This window comes from Bubalus bubalis, chromosome 8 (genome assembly GCF_019923935.1).
Source record: "Bubalus bubalis isolate 160015118507 breed Murrah chromosome 8, NDDB_SH_1, whole genome shotgun sequence".
Classification (NCBI taxonomy): domain Eukaryota; kingdom Metazoa; phylum Chordata; class Mammalia; order Artiodactyla; family Bovidae; genus Bubalus; species Bubalus bubalis.
The window spans coordinates 106,881,796-106,903,294 of record NC_059164.1 but is presented as its reverse complement, the minus strand read 5'-3'; the positions used below and the strand labels follow the sequence as shown (position 1 = coordinate 106,903,294).

Sequence of the window (21,499 nt, the reverse complement as noted above, 5' to 3'; positions counted from 1 at the left end):
TCAATGTGAAAATACTATATACTATATGATCCCAAAATTCTGAAAAGCCAAAACTATGAAGGCAATCAAGATATCAGTGGTTACCAGGAACTAGTAGTGAGAGAGGAAGAGGGGACTCTCAGGACAGTGAAATTATTCTTTATGAAAATATAATTGTGGATGCACATAATTATACACTCATCAAGTACACAGAATATACAACAGCACAAATGAATCCTCATGGAAGCTGTGAAAATTGGGTGATGATGTATCAGGACAGCTTTATGAATGATAATGAATGTACCACACTGTAGGGGTTGTTTATAATGGGGAAGGTTATGTATGTATGGAGACAAGGGGGTATTGGGGTTATCTCTGTACTTTTCACACTTCCCTGGTGGCTCAGACGGTAAAGTGTCTGCCTACAATGTGGGAGATCCGAGTTCAATCCCTGGGTTGGGAAGATCCCCTGGAGAAGGCAATGGCAACCCACTCCAGTACTCTTGTCTGGAAAATCCCATGGACAGAGGAACCTGGTAGGCTATAGTCCATGGGGTTGCAAAGAGTCAGACACGACTGAGCGACTTCACTTTCACTTTCTGTACCTTTCACTCAATTTTGCTTTGATTCTAAAATTACTTTAAAATAAAGTTTATTACATAAAAATGAGTAAAAAATGTAAAGAAACACCTCATCAAAAAAGATATGCAGATGGTAAAGAAGCACTTGTAAAGAAACTCAACATCAAATGTCAACAGGAAATTTCATGTTAACACAAGAATAAAATACCAGTGCAGATAGGTCAGAACAGTGAAAATTCAAAATATCTCAGTATATCCATAAAAAGCTGGGTGCTTGCTATGTTTCTCGGTGGTCCCAACAAGGAATCCAAACTGCCATTCACATCAGTGCTCTGAGCCAGAGGCAAGATAACTAACAAACCCTCACGCTATTCCCTGAAAAGCTAAAGTGGTCTGCATGGTCCATTCTTCTCTTTCCCTCTTGAGGAAGGGCTGGGAGTGGGAATTTTCTCCTGATCCTGCTACCCTGGGACAGAGAAGAAAAGCAGTTATGGAAGGTCAAATGCGTAAGTTTGCCTAAAAGCTTCACTGCGTATCTTCTTGACTTTGGGATAGTTTGGGGTGCTCCAAACTCCTGTGTGATGTCTGGTGTTCAATGAAGGCAATTAGATCTTTATTATGTCATCTCCATGGAGGAAGGGAGTTGGGGGTTTCTTTTGTGCCTTCTTGCTGATGTTACTTTGTAGAAGCTTCATCCTTAAGTCATGTATTTTGATGGGAAACTTTCTTGACTGTTAGAAAAAAAATTCACTGCACCATAATTCTGCCCTGTGTCACACTGATCTATTTTTCTGCAGTACTTTGTGGAAGGCAGCCTTTACTTGAGCATTCCGTACACTGTAGACAAGGGGATTCAGTAATGGGTTGAAGAAGGTGTAAAACAGGAAAAGGATTTTCTTCTGTTCCTCTTGGTGGCTACTGTCAGGGGCCAAGTACACCATCATGGCTATGCCAAAGTAGAACCCAACCACACAGAGGTGGGAGGAACAGGTGGAGAAGGCTTTCTTGCGGCCCTCCTTTGACTGGTTCTTCAGGATTGCCCAGAGGATGCGCACGTAGGAGACCAGCATCAGGGAAAGGGGCCCAACTAAAATAAACACACCATCAGCAAAGAGGAACATTTCATTGATCCAGATGTCACCACAGGTCACTTTGAGGACAGAGCTAATTTCGCAGAAAAAGTGGTTCACCTTCTGGGGCCCACAGAAGGGCAGCCGTAGAAACAGACTTACTTGGACTATGGCCAGGGAAAATCCACATGCCCAGCAAGCGATGGCCAGAAACGTGCACACCCTCCAGTTCATGATGACCGTGTACTGCAGTGGGAGGCAGATCGCCACAAACCTGTCATACGACATGACCACCAAAGTCAGGCACTCTACAGAAGCAAAGGCCAAATAGGAAACCATCTGCATGGTGCATGAGAAATAGGAGATGGTTTTCTTGTGTTTCACTAGGTTTTCCAGCATATTTGGTAAATTGCTGGAAGCATAGGCTACGTCAGTGATGGCCAGATGAGACAGGAAGTAGTACATGGGGGTGTGCAGTCTGGGGTCAAGCGAGATGAGTCCCAAGATCGTGCCATTTGCCAGCAGGTTGAAGGTATATAACAGGATGAAGATAACAAAGAGGAGCAATTCCATGTCTTCACTGAGCTGAAATCCCACCAGGATGAATTCTGCGATCCATGATTGGTTGCCCTTCATTCCCAAAGGCAGTCTCTAAGGGACTGAAGTGTGATGGGAAGGTCAGAGCTGGACAGCAAGGAAAATCAGAGTTATTTATGGGAAGTAAATTCAAAAGAAGTTTGTGTGCTTGTCCCTACTTCAGTGAGAGTTCTCTAAAATGTTTCTCAGCATGTTTGTTTTTCTTACTTTATTGTGAAGTTATCAAAATTTAGGATAAGTATCAGAAATATAAACAATATTAATATATACCCTTTACCAATTTTTTCATGTTTGCTTTATCATTTTTCTCTCTTGTTAATATTCTCTGAACCATATAATAATTAAGTGTACCATAAGGCCAGCTTATCTCCAAACTGTTTAATCTTCTTAAGAACAAGAATCATGAGATGATAACATGATTCACTATTTTAGGTATAGCATTTCAGCCCCTCTGGTCCAAGATTGAAGTCCAATGTCACATATAATATTTTACCACTTCTAATCTGAAAGTTAATCAGTTTTCTTTCCTTGACATTGATATTTTTGGAAAGTATGAGTTCTTATTTTGTATATCATCTCTCACTTGTGGTTTTCCATGGATTTCCCATGTTTTGTTTATAAATTTACTTATAAATTTTTGGCAGGAAAAAATGTAACTTGTTAATCTTAAAACTTTTCATGAATATAGAAATAATGTTAAGTAATCACAATATAGGTGATTCCAATATAGGTGATGCTACTGTGTATTACTTGGTTAAGGTGGTATCTCCAAGTTAATTCCATTATACTCTTAAAGAGATGAGAATGCCATACCACCTCACCTGCCTCCTGAGAAATCTTTATGCAGGTTAGGAAGCAATAGTTAGAACTGGACATGGAACAACAGACTGTTTCCAAATAGGAAAAGGAATATGTCAAGGCTGTATATTATCACCCTGCTTATTTAACTTATATGCAGAGTACATCATGAGAAATGCTGGGCTGGATGAAGCACAAGCTGGAATCAAGATTGTTGGGAGAAATATAAATAACCTCAAATATGCAGATGATACCACCCTTATGGCAGAAAGCAAAGAACTTAAGAACCTCTTGATGAAAGCGAAAGAGGAGAGTGAAAAAGTCGGCTTAAAACTCAATATTCAGAAAACTAAGATCATGGCATCCGGTCCCATCACTTCATGGAAAATAGATGGGGATACAGTGGGAACAGTGACAGACTTTATTTTGGGGGCTCCAAAATCACTGCAGATGATGACTGCAGCCATGAAATTAAAAGACGCTTGCTCCTTGGAAGAAAAGTTATGACTAACCTAGATAGCATATTCAAAAGCAGAGACATTACTTTGCCAACAAAGGTCCATCTAGTCAAAGCTATGGGTTTTTTTTGTTTTTTATTTTATTTTATTTTTTAAATTTTATTTTATTTTTAAACTTTACATAACTGTATTAGTTTTGCCAAATATCAAAATGAATCCGCCACAGGTATACATGTGTTCCCCATCCTGAACCCTCCTCCCTCCTCCATCCCCGTTCCATCCCTCTGGGTCATCCCAGTGCACCAGCCCCAAGCATCCAGTATCGTGCATTGAACCTGGACTGGCCACTCGTTTCATACAGTAGTCATGTCTGGATGTGAGAGTTGGACTATAAAAAAAGCTGAGAGCCAAAGAATTGATGCTTTTGAACTGTGGTGTTGGAGAAGACTCTTGAGAGTCCCTTGGACTGCAAGGAGATCCAGCCAGTCTGTCCTAAAGGAAATCAGTCCTGAATGCTGAAGCTGAAACTCTAATACTTTGGCCACCTGATGCAATGAGCTGACTCATTTGAAAAGACCCTGATGCTGGGAAAGATTGAGGGCAGGAGGAGAAGGGGATGACAGAGGGTGAGAATGTTGGATGGCATCACCGACTCGATGGACATGGCTTTGGGTGGACTCTGGGAGTTGGTGATGGACAGGGAGGCCTGGAGTGTTTCATGCAGTCCATGGGGTCGCAACGAGTTGGACATGACTGAGGGACTGAACTGAACTGAATTCATAATTTTAAGTACTTTGTTCCTTCTGGCTTAAATTATTCTGTACTAATCTTGTAGATTTTTTACTTCAGCTTTGAATCAAGTTATTTCACTAAAAACATTTAGTTTCTCCATAACTGAAAAAGACACATGTACCCCAATGTTCCCCACAGCACTATTTACAATAGCTAGGACATGAAAGCAACCTAGATGCCCTTTAACAGATGTATGGATAAAGAAGCTGTGGCACATATATATACAATGGAACACTATCAGTCATGAGAAGGAATTTATTGGAATCAGTTCTAATGAGGTGGATGAACTTAAGAGTCTATTATAGAGAGTGAAGCAATTCAGAAAGAGAAAAACAAATATTGTATATTAATGCATATATGCAGAATCTAGAAAAATGGTACTCATGAACTTATTTGCAGGACAGCAAAAGAGATACAGACATAAAGAGCAGATTTGTGGACACAGTAGGGGGAAGGAGAGGGCAGGACAGTTTGAGAGAGTAGCATTGAGACATATACATTACCATATATAAAATTTGCTGTATGATGCCGGGAGCACAAATCCGGTTCTCTGTGACAACTTAGATGGGTGAGATGAAAGTTCAAGAGGGAAGGGACATATGCATACCTATGGCTGATTCATGTTGATATATGGCAGGAACCAAGACAATATTGTAAGCTAATTATCCTCTGACTAAAACTTTTAAAAAAAGGGGAAAAAGATAAAGTACATTTATATGAGTAAAAAAGAAATTTGGTTTCTTATTGAAGAATCATGTTTTTAAATCAGTATCTGGATTTATTGGATATTAAGTTATTAATATTTTTATCAGGATTGTTGCCAAATTTCTAATATTCTCATTCAACAGAAACCATATACAATTTGGGAGAGTACCTAAGTTGTTAACTGAATAATGAATTCTCAGCTTCACTTGTCTAATCCTAACACACGTTTACTGACTTCTTTTGGAGAACATCACTAATTTAACACTACTATTGAAGAAAATGATATACATATTATATGAAAGTTTACTTTTTAGGCAAAAGTATATTTAGAATTAAAATTATTTACACTTTTTGGTTTTCTTTGTATTTAGATAATGATAGGCTCTTAGAAATTTTAGAATTACAAATTAAAATGTCAATGGTCTGATTCATTCTGTGAACAAATTAGCATTCATCTCATAGGAAATTTTGACATCAAGTTTTCCTAAGTCTTAGTAAAACATGACATTCCATAAAATAATACATGTGTGAAAACTATGGCCAAAAGTGATCATTGCTAATAACTTGTACATTTAGTTTTCCATTATTCACTATATCTATGTTTATAAAAATATAATTAAATTATATAAACAGTTTTATTTCTCTCATTTAAATCATGCCAGGTACATTTTCCATATCAAAATGTTTCAATGCAATATACTTTAAACATTTACATACTATTTTTTTGCATACAAATATTTTAATTGATTTAATACATTAACTTCTAAGCAGGTTATATGTAATGTAATGCCATAGATTCAATTTTATACATGTTTTTTGCATATATATTTTACTATTTTCTTATTGAATATTCCTAGACATGGAAGTTCTCAGATTTCTATCATCTTTCTACCTATATCCATCACCATCATCATCATTTATAAAAAGCAAACAAGTCAAAAAAAATCAAAACATATCAGCCCTAGAAGAAACCATTCAGTGGGAAAAGATCCTAATTTAATAATCAGAACTGTAACCTCAAGTTCACCTTTCCTGTGAAGTTGTTCCAGTTCAACTTTTCTACTTTTATCATGTTGATTCTCACATTTTAATATAATTTAGCCAAACCTGATATAAAATACATTTCCTGAGGTTCATTCTACAGGCATTTTCTCCTTAAGACATCTTTTTCCATATATGGTTTTAATTAACCCTAAGATATGAATTTCTCACTTTGCTTCTAATCTATAGTTTCTTCTTAATTTCACTTTGGGGCTCAAAGAGGTACTCCTGTTTCCTAGATGAATGACAAGAAGGAATGACTTGTTATTTAAAGACCTACGCCATCCATTATACAGAGATGTCTTTACCAACATAGTTATTACAGGTTAAACAATATTATTATTTAATTAACATCATAATTTTCAATTACAAAATGTTGCAAACTATGATGTGACTTTTATCACTCATGGCCAAATCCTGGTTTCTAAAAAAACTAACATATTCTTCGATAATATGAGAAAAATATCTAAAGATAGATGATATATATAGTTTTAATTCCTATGCTTGGACTTTATATCATGGAAGGAATTAGTAATTAAGATATTCTGGAAATTATTATATATCCTTGTGAAGAATATCAGGTTTAGTTATCCTCAGATGAGGACAACCATCCCTGAAGAGAAATTCTGGAAGCAAATCATAGTAAGCTAAATTGGTACAGGTACCAGCTTCCTTGATACAAAAGGAAAAATAACAGGATCTTTATCAAATGGCTAGAGGCCTTCTCCCAGCCACTTACTAACACCTCCCTACTGAGCAGAAAGGAAAGGAGCTCCAGTGTTCTCACTTCCCTGGCAGGAGGACATATCTAGGATGTAGAAGGAACAGATGGTTCTCAGCCAAGGAAGAAATGAAAGACGGTGAAGGACAAGTCACATAACACCTCTGGCTTCATCACATGTAAGGGAGGCAAACGCTCTAGATGACCTTATGTCCCTTTTAGTTTGATGCTACGATTCAGGGACACTGAGTTTCACCAGCTTCTGCCCACACGTGGGACACCAGGGAGGGGCTCTGACTAGGAGGAGTAAGAAACCTATGTTTAGACAGCGTGGGTATCAGATGTGACTCTGAGACCCCAGCACAGAGCAAGAAAGGGGTCTTCAAAAGGGTGTTTTTTCCTTTTTCCTAACCCTGATGATTCTGCCAGCCTTCTCCCCTGATCTTCTTAAACCATTAATCAATGTGTAAGTAAGGATTTATATAACTGGGAGCTGCTACTATTTCTGGTATTTTTCTCAATTTGAGCTGGAATTAGAGGAAAACTCACAGAGATGGGAAGGGCTGGAGCTGAGTCACCTGCTCCCTGGAGTGAGTACAGGGGATGGTTGAGTCCCAGACACCTTTTCTGTCCTGATGGAGAAGAACTCAGGATGCTCAGGAGCCTCTAGAAATGACGGTTTTAGAGTCAGATCACTTAAAACCAGCGCATTCCCCAGAGGCATTCCTGATGAGTCCAGGGAACAAATTACTAAGCGTCTTCTCACCATTCTGTCTTCCCTACAGACTAGAGCAAAACCTACCCCTATCCTCTTGGCTCTTCAGCTCGCTGTCAGTGTGCCTGTGTGTGTATGTATGAGTGATGAATGTATGACTGTGTGTGTGTGTGTGTGTGTGTGTGCACGCGTGCCTGCTTATGCTGAGAAGTAAGAACTATGTTAGAATTGCAGGCTGTCCTTCATCAAGAGGATGTTGATATAGGAATTTAATAGATCTCAGCCATACATTATGAACCACATCCCACAGTACAATCCCCAAGGATATGCATGTATTGTGTACTTTTTCTTGAAATCGCTCCTCTCCATATCCTACTTTTGGAAAGTTTCACGATGTAATAAATGTTACCCCCATGGAGCTTGTTGCCAACCCCTCCAAGGACTGTATTTTCCTTCCGGAGTACAGTTTTGCTGAAAAGTGTTAATATGAAAGTTTCTATTAAAAACCATTGCAAATACTACTTTTTAGTTGGAAAAAATGGAAATTGAATCCAGTCCCTCAGTGCTTTCCTGACTTCTTTTGATTTCAAGTTACTCCCCAAGTATTTTTCCACTTTCTAAAACATTTCCCCTAAATACATATCCTATATTTAGAGAATCCATTGTAATCTCTCTGCTTTAAACATTTAGATGTTAAACTTGGATGATGATGGCTTTGTCAGATCTAGAGAAAGCATGCAATCATAATACCTAAGATCCCTTCAAATTCATGAGTGTTCGGGTTAATTTGGCTTTTACTGCTATAAATCATACTAAATTTCCCTAGTCTTCTCTCCCAGATGAAAATGCCCTATTTTCTCACTCTTTAAATCTCCCACCTATTCTCTCACTCACAGTTTCAGCAGCTGAATGATAGTAGCTGAGAACATAAAAGAAATCACATGACAGTGTTCACAATCTCGACCATCACATTCACACTTTGTTGCTGTTCAGTCGCTAAGTCATGTCCAACTCTTTTTGACACCATGGACTAAAGCATGCCAACTTCCCTGTCCTGCACTATTTCTCAGAGTTTGTTCAAACTCATGCCCGTTGAGTCAGTGATACTATTCAATCATCTCATCCTCTGCCACCCACTTCTCCTTTTGCCTTCAATTTTTCCCAGCATCAGGGTCTTTTCCAATTAGCTGACTCTTCGCATCAGGTGGCCAAAGTACTGGAGCTTTCACAGTTACTAAATCTATGCATTTATCTCAACTTCTCTGCTGTTATTATTGAGTCACTGCTGCTGCTGCTAAGTCACTTCAGTCATGTCCAACTCTGTGCGACCCCATAAACGGCAGCCCACCAGGCTCCCCCATCCCTGGGATTCTCCAGGCAAGAATACTGGAGTGGGTTGCCATTTTCTTCTCCAGTGCATGAAAGTGAAAAGTGAAAGTGAAGTCGCTCAGTCGTGTCCAACTCTTAGCGACCCCATGGACTGCAGCCCACCAGGCTCCTCTGTCCATGGGATTTTCCAGGCAAGAGTACTGGAGTGGGGTGCCATTGCCTTCTCCGATTGAGTCACTAGTTTGTGCTTAACAAAGGCCAACCTTTCACTTATGTGAGGAATCCCATGCAATTGGTTATCATCAAGAAGATAAGAGATAACAAGTGCTAGAGAGGATGTGGTCGGGGGGAAGGAAACTTTGTATGCTCTTGGTGGGAATGAAAGTTGGTTCAACCATTATGAAAAATCATATGGAGGTTCCTTAAGGAATTAAAAATAGAACTATGATATGATCCAGCAATTCCTTTTCTGGTTATAATCCCAAAGGAGATGAAAACAGGATTTCAAAAAGACACATGCACCCCCATGTTTGCTGCAGCATTATTCTCCATAGCCAAGACAGGGAGACAACATAAGTGCTCACCAGTGGATACATGGATAAAGAAGATGTCATATATATACATAATGGAATATTATTCAGCCACGAGAAAGGAGGACATTCTGCCATTTGCAACAACATGGGTGGACCGCGAGCATGCTATGCTAAGATAAACCAGGCCAAGAAAGACAAGTATGGTTCCACTGATATGAGGAATCTCGACAAGACAGACCTCATAAAAACAGTAAAATGGGGGTTACCAGGGGATTTGGGCAAGAGGATAGGATCAATGTTGCTTAGGGTACAAATTTAACAGTGAGTAGTAAATCAGCCCTAGAGTCCTAATGGACAGTATAGTTAATACAGACAACAACATTGTATTATAATCAAACTTGGTAAGCTACTAGAATTTAATTACTCCAACCACTATAAAAAAACAATAATTATGTATTGTGAAAGAGGTGCTAATTATTGTTACAATGACAATCACCTTACAACACATAAATGTAACAAATGAACACTGTACACCTTAAATTTACAAAATGTTCTATGTCAAGTGTATTTCAATTTAAAATATAATGATTATTGTTTGGCAGAAACCAGCCTACTGTAAAGCAATTATCCTCCAATTAAACAAATAAATACGATGAAAGGCAAATTATTTTAGAAAAGTATAGTAAGTAATACAACCTCAAACAAAGAAGCTTATGAAAATAAATCACTAATCAGAGTTGGGAGAGCTTTTAATCTCATTTACTCCACCCTTTATTTAAAAACCTTCTGTTTCAGTCCCTACTGCATGTATAATATTATGCAAAGTAATATCATGGGTGATAAACCTTTAGAAACAGTGTTTCTATTTTTGAAATTAATAATCCAGCTAGGGAATATTTTCTAGATATTATTATAATAACATTTTACACTAAAAATAAATTCTTGATATTTGCATTTTCTCTTTTCTCTCCTCAGGATGCTTAGTAATTTCAATGAAAAAAGTTGCTTTCTATAGGACAGCAGATATGTTTTATTGTTTGAAGGACTATTGATAAGTAATATACATCAAGCTGCCTCCTTCACAACTGATAAGCATTAACTATAATGTCCATCAAAACAGTGACTTAGAACTGTTACTTAGAATTGTTAGATATACAGCACCATATTGGCCTTGACAGCTGTTCAAATTCCATTTTTATTCCTCCTCCCAAACTCCTAACACTTTCCTATCGGTAAGTCCTTTTCCTCATTTATAACATATATTATGATTACTTCTTCATTCATTCAGCCATTTTTTCATACCTGTGTTCATTCAAAAATATTTAGTAAGACTTCACTATAGGTCAAGCACTTGTGATTACTATTCAAGCACTAAAGATATAGATCAACTGATTAGGATAACAGACAGAAATATTGTTTTTAAGAATATTTACACATTTTTTAAGTTAAAAAAAATGTAATATTATTTACATGAATATTTGAACTATTGAAGTTGCTCCTAATAATGTATAAGGGATATTAAGCATTCTATATCATGACTAAATATTGCATATGCAAAACAACATGGTAATGTGGCCAGCTTTGTTCTCACTGCCCTTGAAGATGAATACGATCATACTCAAACACATTTATTGACAGGACATTGTGGGTTTATGCTTAGGTTCAGTTTATGGATATTTTAAAAGAAAAAGGAAGTGGAGAGAAAATGAGGGAGGGAGAAAGAGATGGTAGAGAGGAAACACGGGAGAAAAAAGAGAAGATACAGCACCCCTCCCTTCAGTTCCTCACTATGACTTCACAGTTTCTGCAGAGGGAGTAGGGGTGTGTAGGGATGAGTCTGGGGATGGGTGGGGTGACGTATGCAACACAGGAAAAGGGAAGCTGAGTGCTGGATAGCTATAGAGAGGTTGGAACCAAAAGGACTTCTGAAAAGTTGATAGAATTTAGGTGATTGCTGTCAAAGACAAAACTAAGTCTGGGACACAATTTTTGAAAGTGTGAGCTTCCCTGGTGGCTCAGACAGTAAAGAATCTCCCTGCAGTGCAAGAGACCTAGGGTTTTAATCATAGACTTTTGGCTCAAATCCATCTGCTGTTACCTTTTTGTCAGTAGAGGTTCAGTAGCAAGGAGAGTACGTTTCTACAGTAAAAAGAGGAAACACTGAGACAAGTCTCTGAGTGGCAAACATTCCACCATGGCAGGAATTTTTTTTAAGTGGAGAAGTCTTTCTAATTGGACTTTAAGGACATTTGGCAGTCCTTGGTTGGCTACAAGGGGGCAAGGGGGCATTTTAAAGACACTCAAAGGCAGAAGGGTTGCCAGTTTTACAGCGAAGTATTTTTCTGTGTTCCATTTCTTCAAACAAGTGGGTGGTTTAGGTGGTTTGGGTGGGGGGAGCATTTACACTCTCACAATGGTCCTCATGGGGCTGGTGGCAGTTATGGCAGGCAGCTGTCATTAGGAAAGATGTGGCAGCCACCTGGCATGGAAAGCAGCAGGAATGAGGGGATAATAAACAAGGAGTCTCGCTGTTTAAACACTGAGGAGGCCACCCAAGTGAAAAAGATCATGAGAAATGAAACTTGTGCCACCAGAAGATGAAACGAGAATGCCTATAATTAGAATTTAGATTTGATGGACCAGAACTTTGGCTATCTATCATTTACAGGGTTTTGAAAAGAAATGTGGATTTAAAAAAAACCCAAATTTAAAGATGGTTATATGAGAAACTTATTAATAGAGACCAGCTGGCTTATAAATGAGTCACTACTAAGCATAGAGATGTTACTTTGAAAATAATTCTGATCTTGAGAATCCACATGTTCTTTGTGAAAGTCACTCAGCTGTGTCTGACTCTGCGACCCCATGGACTATACAGTCCATGGAATTCTCCAGGCCAGAATACTGGAGTGGGTAGCATTTCCCTTCTCCAGGGGATCTTCCCAACCCAGGGAAGAACCCAGGTCTCCCACATTGTAATGGGTTGTTTACCAGCTGAGCCACAAAGGAAGCCCAAGAATACCGAAGTGGGTAGCCGATCCCTTTTCCAGCGGATCTTCCTAACCCAGGAATCAAACTGGGGTCTCCTGCATTGCAGGCAGATTCTTTACCAACTGAACTATCAGGGAATCCCACATGTTCTTTATAGGAAGGGGGAGAAAAAAACTTCCAAGCATTTAAGCCTTTGAGGAAAACACATATGTACACACACACACACACACAAATTTCTGAATGCCAGATATGGAGGGAAAACTCTGCCCATCATAATTAGTGGAAAATACAAAGCTACCTCCAGGAATGAAGAGTTTGTACAGATTAAGAAAAATACTTAAGCATTACATGTTATCCGTAGAAGCCCATTTTTCAAGACATTTTATCCAGACTCTTTGAGTCAACTAGTCAAAAACAGCTACACAAGAGAAAGGCATTAGAAAAGAAATAGCTTCTTCTACAGTTAAGGATGTGAAGTTTATTTACAATGCGAATCAGTGAAATTTATTTCTTTAAATTCTTGAATAAGCAGAGACTTTAACCAAATATTTCAGATTTGTGTTCTATTCACCAGGTAAGAGACATGAGTTACAAAGTTATTATCAATGCATCTCATTTCCCTCCAAGACAAATTCAAACCACAACTCTTAGCAAAGCTTAAACAAACAAACAAACACCTCATGTCACATGGAATAACCACTGTTCCTTTTTTCAGGCATCTTCCAAGCACTGATGCCTTTAAGCGCCCCGAGAGCTGTCTGCCAGTTATAAAGAAGCCATAATTAGGGTAGCCCTTTGAATAACGGCAAACTAGGCCTTTAAGTAAAGAAAGAATGGAGGTAAAAGTTTCAGGCCCTTATCTTCAGTCTCTCCCTCACTCACTGCAGCTTCAGAGCTGGAACGGAAACTCGGTGGACTTGGGAAAACTGAAGTTTTCTTTGTTGTGTTTCTCAAAGATCACAGTTGACTGAAGACTCTGGTGACTTTCAGCAGCAAATTTTAGTACAATTCTGGGTGTTTCTGCCAAAGTTCCTTGGTCAGTAATGGTGGCTCCTTTTCAGAAGCGCTCTCCCACTTACAGTCTTATTTCTTTTTCCCTAAGATCAGCCCTCCTGCAGCTTTTCCTCTGCCTAAACGGGCCGGTGGTTAAAGCATTTCTTCCCTACCCAGATTAAAGGCTTCCGAGAGCAGGGACTAGCTACTGGGTTTTGGACGGGGGCGGATAGTTTGTGGGTTTTTTTTTTTTTTTTTTTTTTTTTGACCCTTAAAGGGCACATCAAAATCACCTGGGAACTTTTAACAATTCAGATGCCAGACCACGGCGTCCTCATTCTGAAGACGAGGGTCTGGGGTAGAGTCCTGGCCGGCTAGTTTGTCAGGCTCCCAGTGTGATGCGGTGGCAATGGTGACGCTGGGAACACTGGTTAAAATAACTCCAAAGAGGCTACTAGATGTTGGGGGCGGGGGTGGGAAGCGATGTTTTTGTAAAATAATCCAAATTTTATTCTGTTCCCCAAATAACCTTTAAATAGGAGAACATGAGGGAGGATCATTTTGATTAAGAGAACCTGGCCTTTCTTAGATCTATCCCACCTGCAGGAAATTAGAAGGGGGAGAAGGAATCCACATTACAATCAAGTTGCATTCATTTTCCCCACTCCTTTGTGCTGTTGAACAAGGCCTTTGGCCTGGCGGAGGGGACTCTGGATATGAGGAACCAACAAAGATACTTTCCCCTGCAAGGAGATCCAACCAGTCTATCCTAAAGGAAATCAGTCCTGAATATTCATTGGAAGGAATGATACTGAAGCTGAAACTCCAATACTTCGGCCACCTCATGCGAAGAACTGTCTCATTTGAAAAGACCCTGATGCTGGGAAAGATTGAAGGTGGGAGGAGAAGGGGATGGCAGAGGATGAGATGGTTGGATGGCATCACCGACTCAATGGACATGAGTTTGAGAAAGCTCCAGGAGTTGGTGATGGACAGGGAAGCCTGGGTGTGCTGCAGTCCATGGGGTTGCAAAAAGTTGGACACAACTGAGTGACTGAACTGAACTGAACTGAAGAGTGGATCTGTCTCCCCACCACTTCGCCTGTGAAGCTCAAAAGAGGAGAGTCTTCACCTTTTCCTAAGGCAGTTTCAAAATACCTTCAACCAGTTCTTTTCCCAGTTTACATTGATACACTCCAGTCCTTACAAAGAGTGCCAGATGGTAGAGAATCAGAAGTGGCTTCTTAGGGTGAGAACATGACTACCATATGGAACTTCCCATCGAGGCCCTCCAGGAATCTTGCTGACACCCTCTCCCAGCACATCCTTTAACCCTCCGCCTACTCAGCACCTTCCCCTCCAGTCCGAGAGTCTCCCAACATCATGCCTTTGGATTATACACCTTTCTCAGGGATGATCAAAGAGGGATTTTTCTTTGAGGTAGCTTATCTTATGGGCTATTCCTTGACTGGCATCATCTTCATCACCTGGAAACTTGTTGAAAATGCAAAATCTTGGACCTCACTCTAAATTTACAGAATCGGAGACTGCAGAGTGGAGCCCAGCAATCAGAGTTTTAAACATTCTCCAAGTGGTTCTGGTGCAAACTAAGGTTTGAGAACCACTGTTGTCTCATGTCTTCTCTTGTCTTATCCTTTGAAAGAGAGAGAAAGAAGAAAACTTACTTTTACTCTTGTCTGGAACCTGTATGGGAAAGGGAAAGACAATAAACAAATAATAAATAAATCCACTGAAAATAGGAAAAAAAAAGTTTGCCCATATAAAAGATAAACATAGCTTATTCAAGATACTTACATTTGGTTAAAAATCTCTTTGAGTCTCCATGGCTGTAGTTGAGAAGATGCTTATGCTTTCAATGAAGAAATCTGGCCAAGTTGATCCTTAGTATTTCTTACAATTCAATGGATCCATGAGTTTTAGGATTAATAAGCAGCAGCAAGGAGTAAGAATCAGTTATAGACAGAAATGCTGTATTAAGTCATGAAATACATATATATTTAAAGACAACTTCTCAGAGAAAATAATTTTGTGCCCACATCACAGTTTCATTTCAAATATGCTGGTCAAAGAGAAGTTGCTGGGCTTCCCTGATGGCTTAGATGGTAAAGAATCTTCTTGTCAATACAGGAGGCCTAGGTTTGATTCCTGGTCGAGAAGATCCCCTGGAGAAGGAAATGGCAACCTTCTCCAGTGTTCTTGCCTGGAGAATCCCATGGACAGAGGAGCCTGGCAGGCTACAGCCCATGGTGATGCAGATTTGGACAGCATTGAGTGACTGACACTTTATAAGCCTCACTCAAAGATGCCCCTTGCTGGTAAAAGCATTTTGTAGGAAAATAGGGAAGCAATAACCATAAAGAAATGTCTGATTAAAGATGATTAGATTAGTCTCAAAATGGACTAAAATGTAAGTAAGTCCCAAAACTGATAGTCAGCTGAATGGGCAACCCTACATTCCCAGAAAGGATCTTGAAAGATTATCAAAGTGTCTTAGAAAACTGTTGAAATTTTATCAGAATTCTAATCACTTTCAGCAGGAGCTGTGAATTGCCTCTTCCAAAAAGGCCTGTCTCACTACAGGTTTAAGAGAACTCCTTCCTCAGTTCCTAGTTCCTCTCTTCTCATTGAGTTCTTTTTTACTTTTTTCACTTTTGATAAGTAATTTAAACTTCCTGAATATCCCTGATTGCTTCATGTATAAAGTGGGGGAAATAATTTTTTCCCCAGATGAAAGAATAAGGCTAGAAAAACACAACTATCTCTTTAGAGTCTTCCAAGGTCTATGACTGACTAATCAAACTCTGGGCTTTCCTGGTCACTCAGAGGGTAAAGCGTATGCCCACAGTGTGGGAGATCTAGGTTTGATCCCTGGGTCAGGAAGATACATTAAAGGGGAAAGTTTTCTATTCTTGGATTCTGATCCTACCACAATGCCAAGCTATGGTAGATTTATTTATTCTACGTGATTTACCAGTGAAACACACAGTCCCTGCTATGTTTATGCATGCCCTATGCAGTTACAAAAGGTAACTCAATCTGCATGATCACCCTATGAGCCAAGTGCAATTCTTCCCATTTTACAGATGGTAGAACTGAGTCAGAGATTGAGACCGAGACACTGTTTAAATAACCAGCCCAGACACAGTGTCTGGTAAGTACCAGAGCTTGGATTTGAACTCAGGAATCTGCATTCAATGACTGTGCTCAATAAATGGTTAGTAATTGATATCCTTTCCCACTGCTTGATTCACCACTAATCAGGTTGTGCCTTGTCAGGGATGAAACAGTGACAGATAATCATAAATAAGGTAAACTTTAGAGAACCCCAGCAGAAGGGAATGAACCACCTGGTCCAGGTAATTAAAGCTGGACTATAGCCAGCTTTGGACTGTAGCCTGGCAGGCTCTAGACTCCATGGGGCTTCAATCCCATGGACTGTGGCCAGACAGGCTTTTCTGTCCATGGAATTTCCCAGGCAAGAACACTGGAGTGGATTGTGATTTCCTTCTCTAGGGGGATCCTCCCTACCCAGGGATCAAACCCATGTCTCCTGTGTCTCCTGCATTGGCAGACATGTTCTTTACCTCTAGAGTCATTGGGCCTTCTAATTAAAGCCTACATCATTTTCTTCTATTGAATTGTGTTGCCCACTACCTGCTCTGATTCTTGTGTACTTATTATTTGTCATCTGTCCCTGGATTGAACCTTCTATCACCAGGGGTCCCCAACCTCCAAGGTCTAATGCCTGGCAATCTGAGGTAGAGCTAATGTAGTAACAATAGAAATAAGAAAGTGAAAGTGAAAGTTGCTCATTCATGTCCAACTCTTTGCAACCCCATGGACTATACAGTCCATGGAATTCTCCAGGCCAGAATACCAGAGTGGGTAGCATTTTCCTTCTCCAGGAGATCTTCCCAACCCAGGGATCGAACCTAGGTCTCCTGCATTGCAGCTGGATTCTTTGCCAGCCAAGCCACAAGGGAAGCCCTTGAAATAAAGTAAAATAAATGAAGCAAAATAAATGTAACATCCTTGAATCATCCCCAAACAATCCCCCCCCCCAACCCTGTCTGTGGAAAAATCGTCCTCCATGAAACCGATTCCTGGTGCCAAATAGATTGGGGACTGCTGTTCTACACCATAGGCACTGAGATTAGTCTTTATTTGAGAAAATGGTAGAGAAAGTGACTGAGAAGCACCTCTTTCGAGAAATGAGAGCCCCCTACCCATGTAGAGTTAGCACTTGAACAGCATGGGGATTGAACTGCATGGACCCACTTGTATGCAAATTTGTTCAAAAGTAAATACTGTGGTGCTACAGAATCTGTGGTTGATTGAATCCACACAAACAGAAGATCCACCTGTATGGAGGGCCAGCTATAAGTTATACATGGATTTTCAAAAGCCCATGTTGTTTAAGGATCAACTGTCAATGCTGCTGGTCACCTAACAGGTTCTTTACATTATTCTTAAGGAAAAGGTACCATACCTGGATAGAAGATATTACTCCCTTGACTTTTCAGAGCCCCTGACATTGTCTTGTGGCCATAAAAGATATTGCTTTCTCAGATAGTAGAAGAATGAAAACATCCTTGCTGGGGATAAGAAACCAGAGATCTCTGAAGACTCTGAAGGCGAATGAACAACACTGATCTGGCATAATAGCGATAACTAGTAAGTATGCAACTGCTGCCAACACAACTACTTCTTCAGCTGTGAGAGGCCCCAGAGCAGGGCCCCTGCTTTTGGAGGCAGAGCTCAAGTGGAGAGAGCCTTACTTCTGAGCAGCTGGACACATGACTCTTCATATCGTGTCCACAACTGGGGACAACCCTCAGGCTTCAGGCTTGACCACTGGCCTCTAGATATTATGTACTTGAGAACACATTTTCTCAGTGTATGTTATGTGTCGAGCACTGTGCTGATGCAGTATCTTATTGGCAGGTCTTAATTTTCTATGACATAAGATTGTTCCTATTTCACCATGAGGGTCCTATATTTTAAGTACTGACTCCAGCCACAAAATAAGTAGGGAAAAATGGGGTTCATTCACTTGTCTCTCTGACTCCAACCTAGCAGTATCTGCTTTTTTAACCTGATGTATCTCTGAATCCTTGACATTTGGGTCATTGTATTGTTTTGTAGTGACTGCAGCCATGAAATTAAAAGACGCTTACTCCTTGGAACGAAAGTTATGACCAACCTAGATAGCATATTCAAGCAGAGACATTACTTTGCCAACAAAGATTCGTCTAGTCAAGGCTATGGTTTTTCCTGTGGTCATGTATGGATGTGAGAGTTGGACTGTGAAAAAGGCTGAGCACCGAAGAATTGATACTTTTGAACTGTGGTGTTGGAGAAGACTCTTGAGAGTCCCTTGGACTGCAAGGAGATCCAACCAGTCCATTCTGAAGGAGATCAGCCCTGGGATTTCTTTGGAAGGAATGATGCTAAAGCTGAAACTCCAGTACTTTGGCCACCTCATGTGAAGAGTTGACTCATTGGAAAAGACTCTGATGCTGGGAGGGATTGGGGGCAGGAGGAGAAGGGGACGCCAGAGGATGAGATGGCTGGATGGCATCACTGACTCGATGGACGTGAGTCTGAGTGAACTCCGGGAGTTGGTGATGGACAGGGAGGCCTCGTGTGCTGCGATTCATGGGGTTGCAAAGAGTCGGACACGACTGAGCAACTGAACTGAACTGAAAGACAAAGGGACAAAAGATGCTCATTTCCAAGAATCTTTGCCTTATATCTTGAGCTAGAATTTGGACAATTACCATATTCATATCAAATTTCTCATTGGGAAATTTTTCTGAGTTTTTCTTTCAGCAAACCACACATTTTAAAAGAAAATCCCCAAACAACACTGTATGTACCCCTCACACGGACCTCTTCTGCAGAGCTCTGTACAAGGCACCCTTCACTTGAGCATTCCTCAGGCTGTAAATGAGAGGGTTCAGGAATGGATTAAAGAGACTGTGAAACAGGGACGGTATTTTCTCCTCCTCTTCTCGTTGATTGGAGTCTGGGACCATATAAACCAACATGGCTATGCCAAAGAAGAGTCCAACCACACAGAGGTGGGAGGAGCAGGTGGAGAAGGCCTTTCTGCGGCCCTCCTTTGACTGGATCTTCAGGATGGCACAGAGGATGCATATGTAAGAGACTAGCATTAAGCACAGGGGCCCGACTAAGACAAATACAGAAGCAGCAAGGAGGACCACTTGGTTGATCCATGTGTCAACACAGGCTAGCTTGAGGACAGACAGAATTTCACAAAAGAGGTGGTTCACTTCCCAGGGCCCACAGAAGGGTAGTCTTAGGAGGAGAACTGCCTGGACCAGAGCCAGAATAAATCCACACGCCCAGGAAGTGGCAGCCAGGACCCTGCAAGCTCTCCAGCTCATGATGACAGTGTACTGGAGGGGATGACAGATTGCCACAAACCTATCGTAGGACATCACCATCAAAATCAGGCACTCAGTAGCAGCAAACCCCAAATACAAAAAGGTCTGCAGTATGCATGGGACAAAGGAGATGGTTCTATGCTTGTTTGCTAAGTTTGCCATCATCTTGGGGACATTGTTGGAAGCACAGGACATGTCAATGATGGCCAGATGTGAGAGGAAGAAGTACATGGGGGTGTGCAGTCTCAGGTCCAGACAGATGAGTCCCAAGATTATGCCATTTGCCAGCAGACTGAAGATGTAAAACAGGGAGAAGATCCAGAAGAGAAGCTTTTCCATCTTTGCGCTGAGATGAAAGCCTACCAAGATGAATTCTGTGACCCATGACTGGTTACTTCCCATTCCTTAATGACAGCTTGTCAAGGAATGAAATGTGATAAGAGAAGTCAGACGCAGAGAATCAAGGGAAATTGGAGTTACTCATCTCAAAATGAGCTCAGACAAAGGTTGTGTCCTTGTCCTACTTACTCCTCAAAATCGATGACCTCTTTAACTTTTAATATGAAACATATTTAAAGATAGAAAAGCATTAAGAATTGTACAAAAAACTCTCATATACAAAAACCCAGATTCAATGAATTTTAATATTTCTTTTATATTTGCCTTTTTATTCTCTTTTTCTCTCCATATATAACATATTCTTTCTTTCTGAACCCCTTAAGTTTACATTGGAGACATGATGCATATTTACCCTAAATTCCTCATTTATTTCTCCAAGAGTAAAGATATTTATTTAACCTAACCACAATACAATTATTAAAATCAGGCAATTTCATATTAACCTGACCTTTTAATTCATAGTTTTCTCTCGATAGTCCTCCCACTCTAGTTTTCCTTCATTTGGAACACTCAAACTTTCTTTGGGTTTAATGACACTGATATTTTTTAAGGGAATAAGAGTACTTCTTAGAGTGTTCCTCAAATGGAATGATACAAAATTCCTCATTTTTGATTCAGATTATACACCCTCTTCAGGAAAAACATCTCTGAGTAGGTGCATGATATTAATTTGTCCCATTGTTGGTGACACTAACTTGGATCACTTGGTAAAGATGATTCATCACAACCATCTCCATTATAAAATCATTCTTTTTTTCTCTAATGTAATTTAATGGAGCATCCATTAAAATTAATATGTAAATATTCTGTTCCTCATAAAGCTTTCAGCAACTAATTTGAGCATCTATCCATTACTTGCCTGATTCAATTATCAGTAATGATGTTTACAAAATGTGGCATTCCAACTCATTCATTGCTTTTATATTTATGGGTTGTCAATTTTAGTATATGGGAAAGTCCTATATCTATCTATCTGTCTCTATAAGTTGCTTGCTCCTTGGAAGAAAAGCTATGACAAACCTAGACAGCATATTAAAAAGCAGAGGCATTACTTTGCCAACAAAGGATCCCGTTGTCAAAGCTATGGTTTTTCCAGTAGTTCATGTATGGATGTGAGAGTTGGACCATAAAGAAGGCTGAGCACTGAAGAATTGATGCTTTTGAACTGTGGTGTTGGAGAACACTCTTGAGAGTCCCTTGGACAGCAAGGAGATCAAACCAGTCACTCCTAAAGGAAATAAGTCCTGAATATTCATTGGAAGGACTGATGTTGAAGCTGAAGCTCCAATACTTTGGCCTCCTGATGCGAAGAGCTAACTCATCAGAGAGACCCTGATGCTAGGAAAGATTGAAGGCAGGAGGAGAA

At 40.0% G+C, this 21,499-nt stretch overlaps 2 protein-coding genes across 2 annotated transcripts; both read right to left on the bottom strand.

Annotated features, from left to right (window-relative positions):
* Positions 1–719: 719 nt before the first annotated feature.
* Positions 720–2,346, bottom strand: LOC102402012 (olfactory receptor 2A2-like). The gene has a single exon (XM_006071855.3). It carries the CDS (start codon positions 2,264–2,266, stop codon positions 1,334–1,336), a length of 933 nt encoding a protein of 310 aa, XP_006071917.2. The 5' UTR covers positions 2,267–2,346; the 3' UTR covers positions 720–1,333.
* Positions 2,347–19,206: 16,860 nt separating this feature from the next.
* On the bottom strand, positions 19,207–20,209 carry LOC102402333 (olfactory receptor 2A2-like). The gene has a single exon (XM_006071856.3). It carries the CDS (start codon positions 20,134–20,136, stop codon positions 19,207–19,209), a length of 930 nt encoding a protein of 309 aa, XP_006071918.2. The 5' UTR covers positions 20,137–20,209.
* Between the last annotated feature and the right edge of the window lie 1,290 nt (positions 20,210–21,499).